The following is a 9,100-nucleotide window of genomic DNA, read 5'->3' on the forward strand; positions in this document are numbered from 1 at the left end:
CCTTTGCTGTCTGCTGCCCATCCTGGCCCTGGACCATCACGCTGCCTGTTTTGATCGAGCACGGTGACTCTCTGGGCTGGCTCCTCTCGGAAAGCTTGAAATGTAAATGCGAGGAGAGGCCACCTGAGACAGGGCAGCAGCCACGTCACCTCAGCTCGCTTTCACGCAGAGGCCACCTCTCTGCCCAGCCCAGGGCAGTCGCTTACCCGGCAATTGCGTACAGCCTTCCTCGCAGCACCGTGGCCCCCACGTAGCCGCGGGGGGCCGTCATGCTTGGCACCGTTGTCCAGGAGTCAGTGCGGATATTATAGGCTTCCACGGAGGAGAGATGGGCCGTCCCGTCGAACCCACCGACTACATAAATGTGGTCGTTCAGCAGAGCCACTCCAGCCCCTGGGGAGAGAGCAGATGGCGCAGGCACCGCCGTGAGTCAGCACCGTGCCCGGGGCTCGCTGTGACGAGGCTGAATGAGGTCATTCCTCCCTCTTCAGAGCACGTTTCCTTGTGCTCGTATCTCCCACCAAAGAGCTGCCGTAACCCAGGGACCACCCTGTTGCTGTGGTCTCCAGTACGACGTACGAAGACCTAGAACTGTACCCAGTGCTGCCCAGTCTCTGGCCTAAGGGCAGAACATCAGAGACCCCCCAACCAGACCAGCACCAGGCTGGCTCTGCTGGCACTCTGTCACCACACAGACACTGTCACCACATCAGGTTTCCCTGGTGTTTCTGGACCCCTGGAGTCACCCAGCCCTGGCTGTGACAAGGAGAGTGACGCTGCTCCACGTGAAGCTGGAGCAGGGGTTTCTTTGACGTCGCTCCTCTGGGAGGCAGGGAAATGAAAACCAGCGTCCAGGCACAGCCTCACAGGCGTAAGCGGCCGAAGCATCTGCCGAACAGCTGTTCTCACCGTGAAAGCAATCGATAATCGGCCCAACAGGGAATTTATGAGAAGAGCAGAACATAAGCCTCTGCCAGGCTCTGGCCCTGCCCCACAGCTCCAGTCAGCTCCAGAAACAACGCGTGTCACCGCCTGAGGAGCTCTTGCCAACAGCTGCTGCTGTTTCCAGCTCCATCTCCAGGGCAGAGTAAAGCCTCTCCAGCTGGTTCCATCACACCTAACTACTGCACCGACGACTGTCCTGAAGGAAAAGGCTGGCTACCCTGCAGCTCTGGGGCACCAGTCTGGCTCTTCTACAGACGGTGTAAGAGACTTTCTGTTCCACCAAACACAACTCCTCTCGCTGAGAGCAGCCGAGCAGGCGGGAATGGCCAGGCTGAGCTCTCTGATGGCGCCAGTGAGGAAGGCACTGGCTGAGAAGACAGACCAGACCAAGGCCTAATGAGGGAAGTCGAGTCTAGCAGTGCAATACGGCCAAGGTTTCTGAGGGGTGGCCAGAACCTGTCCTAATAGGTGAGGAGAAACAAGGAGCAGACAACCTCAGTGAGTAAAGGCAGCATTACTTTGAGTCCTGGTCTAGGAGTTCCAAGACCCACGCGCAGACAGGTCAGAGCCTGGAGGCAGAAGAAGTCCTTCAGGGTCCAAGGTCACCAGGGTGGAGGCTGCAAGTGCAGCTGGTACCAAAGCTACTCGTAGTGTGGGGTGTACCACAGAGCGGCAGCATGAAAACCTGGACCAAAAATCGTTCCTGGGCACAGCCCCACTGCTGATCTCAGTGCTCCAGGTCACGGCACTGAGGAAGGGACCTGGCTGAGCCAGTGCTGGGCTCAAGAGCTCCCAGTGCTCCTGCTCGCTTGTGGCACTGAGGAGCCTGCTCTGCGGCTGAGCCACAGCCACCCAAAGCCTCCAAGTCTTGCAGGAAGCTGGTGCGGACCCGGGAAATGCCTCTCATGGAAGGTTTTCCCCTTGGACTCTTTGCCTTTGGTCTCGCCCAAAGGCCCCTTCTCTGGCGCGCACAACAGAGTCTGTGGGGAACACCGTCCCACCCTGGCCACTCCTAGAGATCTGAGGGTAGGTCTCACTGACACAGGGAAACGCACCGATTTCATCACGGGTTTGAACACGGGGTCTCCCTGCATGTGGAAAACGACCAGCTCCTAAATCAAACTCATTCTTGGCCTACGGGAAACACTTCCCAGCCCACACTTAAAGGAAGAGCCTCTCACAGGGGCAGGTATTTAAAGCTTGAGCTTTCGGTGAAGGCCACTGGAGGCACAAGAAGCTGAAGTGGTTTTAGACCAGAGAGGGGTTTTAAATGAGTAACCAGCACTTGGGAGACTGCCGCGGAGAACCAAGAGATGGCGCTGCCTGGGCTGTGAAGGACATTTACTGACAGAACTAGAGAAAAAGCAGCTTCAGAAGGGTTCGGAAAGAGGACCTGCGTGCACAGCAGAACCCCTCTGCTGAGAACCACAAAGCTGTGGAGGCACTGAGCATCCTGCCCGCCCGCATGTGGCTGAGCAGGGCCGCGGCTGCTCGCCAGCCCAGCTGGGAAGGTCTGGGGCCAGTGGCCTGAGGCACGGTGCAGTAGCAGAGGGCCAGCACTTGGCACAGGAGCTGCACGGGCCCCACAGGAACTCCTCCGAGAGACAAAGGAGAGCCGAGACAGGAAGTTACTCCAAAAGTAGGAGTTAAACTGTACTTTCCTTCTAGATACAGCTGCCAGACTTAAAGCTCAGCTAGAATGCCAAGCAGAGCAGACAAACAGAGAGCTGCCGGGGGTTAATGCATGTGTGACTGCCCTGTGTCCGGAGCCGTTTGTGTAAGGCTGTTCAGCGTGACCCTGCTGGCCCCTGGTTACTGCTGCCCTGGGAGCCGAGGCCCAGCGCTTCACCCAGCAGAGGTGGAGGAGCAGCCGGCCAGAGCACTCCTGCCTCGGGCGTGTCGGTGCAGCTGCCTGCGGAACTGTCCCGTCCTCTTGCGCTGCGGGGTGCAGTCTGTGCCCTGCCAGCTTTTCACCAAACCGCCCCTGCCTCGGGCGTGTCGGTGCAGCTGCCTGCGGAACTGTCCCGTCCTCTTGCGCTGCGGGGTGCAGTCTGTGCCCTGCCAGCTTTTCACCAAGCCGTGCCCTGCTCCAAGTTGGGGAAATCACATGGGAATTCCTCTCCCTCCCTGTAGCCTATAACCCCCCCCCTCCATTCCATGCACATCTTAGCATGGGATGGGGACATCAGGCATGTGAAAATTAACCCTTCTCTTGGGGAGTTAAGTCGGCATGTCCTAAAATCCTCCCTTCACAAGGCCAAACCACTCACTGGGTCGAGTCAACATCCTCCAGGGCAGCAGAAGCAGCCAGCAGTGACTGCTTCCTCAGTGCAGCCCAAACCACTTTGCCCTCAAGGCCCTGGGGGCTCTTACCTGAGCGCTTGGTGGCCATTGGGGTGACGTTTGTCCAGTGTCCAGTGTGGGGATCGTACCTCTCTACAGAGTTCAGTATGTTCAGCCCGTCATAGCCACCTGAAACCAAACACAGGAACGATCCATGGGCCTGACTGCCAGAAAAGATTCTCTGTGTAGAGAGCAGTGACGTGCCTGGTTCATCCTCAGCACGGTGTCAGCCTGCTGTAGGCACAACTCACGGTGCGCCGGGGCAGGCAGGACACAGAGGATCTGAGCAGAGCCAGCTGAGAGCGAGCACTGCACGGGGCTCTGCTGGCAGAGAGCATCACCTCTCCACAGCGGTACAGCCAGGTGAGCACTGTGCTGCCCAGAGCTGCCCTGCACCGGTGTGGATGCTGTCCTGCCGCAGCGGATGGACAGCTTCCAGAGCTGGCGCTGGCTCAGGCTGTGTGTCCCAGCCCTTGGCCACCAGCTGACACTGAGGCTGCACCGAGTACGGGCTGGGGCATCTCAGAGGATACTACGATATCTCGTTGTGCTGCTCCAGCAGAGGAGCAGCATGCTGGCATCTGCCACAGGGGACAGTGTGAGGAAGGGGAACTTGGGAGAGGAGAGTGAACCTCATAAACCAGCGTCCAGGACCTGTGACTGCCCAGCACCAGGGCTGCAACAGGCCCTTCCTGGAGCCCAGGAGGTGTATCTGCAGAACAGGCTCACTGAAGCCTTCGCAGTGATGTGCCCTCCAGCACTCTCACCGTATTCGCAGCTGAGGTGGGCCTCTGAACGTGAAATGAAGACTACAGAAAGGAGCTAGAAAACACGGGGCTCAGGACGCACCTCTGGCACTACAGCCAACACTGCTTTGTGTGGAGTAGATGGACCCTCTGTCCCGTCTCTATCTGCTTCTTCTTGAGGGCATTTCAGCCACTGCCCAGCCCACGCAAACCTCAGCTGGCAGCACTCATCCCCCACGCTTCAGCCGTCCCTCAAACATTGGCTGATTGTGTCCGATTTCTCCTGACAGCAGTTGCTGCAGTTAGGTGGCAGCTCCAGCCTAAGCCATTGCGATGGCGATGTGGGGACAGGCACATTCGCCACTGTAGCTGTGCAGTGCCCGGTGCCGTGAGTTAAACCTTCCTTTCTAACCTGGCCACGGCACACCTGGGGCTCTCCACAGGCACTGTCATATCTGTAAAGAGGAAGGCCCTGCAGAATGCCCAGAGGTCCCCAGGTACCTCCATGGCTTGGCTTCACGAACAAAGATCTGGGAAGGGTCTTCCCCATGCTCACTGCAAGTGATGAGTGCACCCTTTGGGCCTGCGCGGTGGATTTTTTAGGTGATGCTCAACGTGCACGGATCTGGCTCCACCCTTTACACCTGAGGTTCATCTGCCAGGGCCTAGCAAGCTTGGACGGTGACAGCGAAGTCCTCGGGTCGTAGGTTTGGTTAGAGTGTCCTTCTCTTAGATGATGGATGCCTTACAAGGCTAAACGAGCTCCATCTGCCCAGGTTTGGGGTTAGAGTTGTCCTTCTCCTAGGATGGTTGCCTGAAGGCTAGTGAGCCCATCCTGCCCGTGGACACACTTTGTCTGACCCTTCAGTTGAGACCTGTCTGGCCTGGGAGACCCCACCGGAGGCACATGCCACCACCAGCAGAGCTCTCAACCTCACAAGGGCACGCAAGCTCCTTCCCCACGGCAAGGGAGTGTCCGTGAAAGAGCCAGGTACCTACCGAGGCAGTAGATCACGCCATTAGCCACAACGAGCCCCGCTCCTTCCCGCGCCGTCTGCATGTCCCCCAGCATACTCCACTGATCAATGTTCGGGTCGTATCGTTCCATGCTGGTGTGACGTCGGCTTCCATCAAACCCACCGGAGACGTAGATCATGTCTGCAACGTCAGAGAGTTTGGGCTCAGTGAGTCAAGTATCAGGCACCTCACAGATGCAGCAGAACTACAGCACGGACTGCGAACCACAGGAACAACCACAGGCCTCGGCGTGTTCGGAGCCAGGACAAACCCAGCCTCCTCGGCTCAGCTCGGCACACAGACCCAGCAAACAAACCAAAGACAAAACCCAGCTGTCCCTTAAATCCGCTGCTTGCTGACAGATGAGAGAGGACACACACCCCCCGGGTATTTTTTTCATGCTGCAGAACCTACATGAAGCACGGCTGTGCCCAAACCCTGCCTGTCACCAGCGTCACACTGGCACCTCCCCACAGTAAGTGCTTACAAGGGAGTGGACACACAGGAAAAAAGATCCAAAAGACGTGTCTGGATCATCGAGATCCGTTCCTTGTGCTGGAGAACCCCATTCCTGCCGCACTTTCACAAATGTGTTGTCCCCAAAGCAGCTGTGTTTTTAACAGGATGTTCGTTGTAATGGATAACTAACAATCTAAGAGAGTCACATTTAACCAGTATTAATTATTAAGAAGATATTCTAATATAAGCATTGAAGCACAGACTGTTCATTGGAGCAACTGCTATTGTAACGGCTAGAAAACTCCCTCTCGCTTCCACAGCAGCTTTTTCCTGGCCTGTTCACATCCATTTGTTCTTACTCAATTCTTATATTGCCCGTTTCCTTCTCGTGCCAAGTGATACTCCAGGAACAAGCGTATCCCCTCTGGGCCTTTGCTTTGCCAGCACACACAAGCTGAGGAGTTCTGGTTTGCTCAGTAAGGTCGTTTTCCCCTCTCAAGTCAGCCCTCAGAACCCTCCTCTGCACAGGCTCCGTTTCAGCCTCTCCCCAGGCTGTCGCTGTACTTGGGTCCTGTGCTCAGCACTACGTGACACCGTCACCAGCCTGAGAGCTTCCCACGCCATAACCCCTCCCAGAGCTCCTTCCCCTCGAATCACAGACACATGCCATAAGAACAAAGCGGAGGCAGAGCTCCTCTCCGGATATGTGGGCAAGTTTTCCATTTCTGCATCCAAATGATGAGAAGGCCAAATTTCAGGCTCCCCTCCTCCCTCGGAGCCAGCCCGCTCTGCACACCCCAGCTCAGGGCGTTTCAGGATGAGAACTGAGCAGGTTGCGCTGCTGAGCACATACCTCCAAGGGTCGTGGCTCCCGCCAGGCCTCGCCGCACGTTCATGGGAGCCACGGAGTACCAGATGCCATCCTCATCTGATGTGTAATCCAAGCACTCCACTGAGCTGAGGCGGGAGCGGCCATCATAGCCCCCGATCACGTAGATCCGATCGTGCAGGGACACTGTTGCCACGTAGCGTCTCTTACGGGTGATGCTCTACAACAGCAAACAGAGCAAGAAGGTCAAGGAGAGGAGATAACGCTGATGCCTGGAGCCCAGCCGCTGCTCCTCCAGCCTCCCCTGGGAAGGGGCCCACTGCCAGAGAGGCAACCAGCACTGTGGAGTTAAGGGATGTAGCTCTGGCAACTGGTCTGCTGCCCTCTGCCCACACTTGGCCTCTGCTACGCTCTCCTCTCACGGCTGGGTCTCTTTGCACTAAAATAATTTGTGTTAAATGTGATTTCTCTTATGCTGCTACTGAATCTTTGATGTATCTCAGAGGTCTGTGTGCCTCCCGCTGGCTCCCTGCAGAGACTATTAATGGGAGAATCAGAGTATTTGGTGAAAATACCTGCAAAAAAGAAGAGACCTTTGGGACATGAGGTGATACTGGCTATTCTGTGATGAGTGGAGTAAAGAGGCAGTTCTCCACCATTTCACACAGAGAAGGGTTTTAAATCTGGGTAAAAATAGCCCCCAGTGCAGGAATTCTCTCTTCCTGACTCTCTTCCGTTGGAAGCAGAGGTCAGGCAGCCTGCCCGAAGCAGGGCTGACCATGCTATTGCTACTGACACTTCAGTTCGTCACTAACCGTAGAACTTTACCCCCCCTCAGTAACCAGCATGGCAGCTTTCACTCCCCCCACAAAACTGGAGATCTCTGTAGGCTCCTCTGATGAGGAACACGACAACCACCCCTTACACACAGCTTACGCAGCGATTCTGCACGTGACGCGGTTTCAGCATTCGCTACGGGAACCTCAGCAACTCTACAGAGAATTTCTGCCAGAAATTCCAAGCCGGAGGCAAAGGATGGCCTGAAGAGGAACGGTGTATAGCTGGTGTGACCGGGTCGGGTTTGATCGCAGCCTATTCAACCCAGTGGGGGTCAAAAAAGGGCCCTTACTGGCAAAAAACTCCACTCCTGAGTCTTCGGGTCGTATTTCTCCACAACATCAATAGGTGACTGCTGGCTGCCGAAGCCGCCGATGACAAGCAGGACTTCGTTAGCTCCTAGAGCAAAGAGGGAGAGCAAAGTCAAGTCAATCCCTGCACAACCAAAGGGTCACCTCAAGGGAATCACCTGAGGAAGCACCGAGCCTTCCTCGGGGCAATGAGCTGCCTCTAAATGCCCGTTTTCGTCACTACTCTGCAGCGGGCACCTCGCCAGGCTACAGGCACCAGACCCCCTCTGTCCTCAGCGGGCAAGAGAGAGAAACTCTTCCCGGTGCATGGCAGTGAGATAACGGAGGTGGTGGTGGCTGTCTGCTGGGGACTGTTCCTCCTCCTGAGAGGCCATGACCTGGCTAAGGTAGGTTGGCTCGTTTCTATCTTCTTTCCATGCTTTTTCCCCCAGCCTCTTCCCACCCCGCGGACGCTGAAGGAGGATGGCTGCTTCCCGGCAGCCTCTGCACAGAACAGGGCTTCCTCCCCTCACTGGCAAGCGACATACAGGCCAGATGGCACCTTTATTTGAGAAACAAGTCAGACTGACTGAAGCCTGAAAAATTTATGAAATATTTTCCCAGGAGTTGTCTCTCAAGTCTAATGTATTTTATTTCAGAGTTGCCTTCCCTCTACTTTCTTCTCTGAGCTGGGGCCTGAATTCTTATTTTTGCCATGACTGTTAAATAACACTTGTGACCGAGGAGTTTTAACTTCCCTTGTCACGGCTGCCTTGCAGGTGGGCTTCTATCATGGTTTTAGAAATAGATGAGCATTCCCTGGGCCCTCTGAGGAACAGGGAGTTTTACTAGAGTTTAGAACCATCCAGCTTTCCATTGCAGGACCGAACACCAAAGATTTAGCAAGACCCCGTCTGTCACAAAGCTGCCACCTCCAATGAAGAATAATGTAAAAAATAACTGCGAAGGATTCACAAACAGCTCCAACAACAACCTGGAACGGCTCCTGTCCCCTCTAACAGCCTAAAGTGCAGCCCTTTCTGTTTATCCTGCAGAAAGTTAATACATGACGTGATCACAGTTTATACGTGGCCCATGGTAAGAGCGTTGCTGACAGCAGATGGCATCGAATCAGTTAAAACAGGGAGGGCTGGACCCAGAAGACGAACCTTAGCAACAAGGTGCCCAGTTTTTACCTGCACAATTAAACAATAAACCGCTTTTGTGACGTCTCTTTTATCAGGTGAAGCATTTCAGCTGAGTTCAGCATGAAACGTGTCTTTCCAAAGCAACAGGTTGAGCTGAACTCCACGTCCCTGAAACCAGCGTAGGATGTTCCCACCGAACAGAAACATGCCATGGCCTGGACTATGCTGGGGGTCAAACCACAGCATACAACACTCCCTTCGGGCCAAAAATGTTGCATCAATATGTCTGAGAAACCCAGATCACCCTCCTCTGTTAGTGGTTAAACCGCTTTTTGTCCCTAAACCAGGGTTAAAATAACAGGAAATGGCCACACAGGGTTTAGCAGGGTCCCTCTCCACCACACAAGCAGCAGCAGCGGAGAACACACGGGGAGGTCTGCTTGCAGGAAGAGAGGCCAGTGCCGGCGCTGGCAGGAGGGCCTGGTG

The 9,100-nt window shown here is 55.4% G+C and overlaps 1 protein-coding gene across 1 annotated transcript in view; it reads right to left on the reverse strand.

Moving 5' to 3' along the window:
* Positions 1–9,100, reverse strand: part of KLHL12 (kelch-like family member 12) — a gene marked incomplete at its 5' end in the record, with an annotated part of 16,025 nt that overhangs the window by 395 nt on the left and 6,530 nt on the right. Inside the window, 5 exons of the mRNA XM_010144685.1 lie at positions 207–393; positions 3,319–3,417; positions 5,034–5,192; positions 6,364–6,559; positions 7,469–7,575. Of these exons, the coding sequence (XP_010142987.1) occupies positions 207–393; positions 3,319–3,417; positions 5,034–5,192; positions 6,364–6,559; positions 7,469–7,575 (748 nt within the window). The remainder of the gene's footprint in view (positions 1–206; positions 394–3,318; positions 3,418–5,033; positions 5,193–6,363; positions 6,560–7,468; positions 7,576–9,100) is intronic.

This window comes from Buceros rhinoceros, unplaced genomic scaffold (genome assembly GCF_000710305.1).
Source record: "Buceros rhinoceros silvestris isolate BGI_N320 unplaced genomic scaffold, ASM71030v1 scaffold25211, whole genome shotgun sequence".
NCBI lineage: Eukaryota > Metazoa > Chordata > Aves > Bucerotiformes > Bucerotidae > Buceros > Buceros rhinoceros.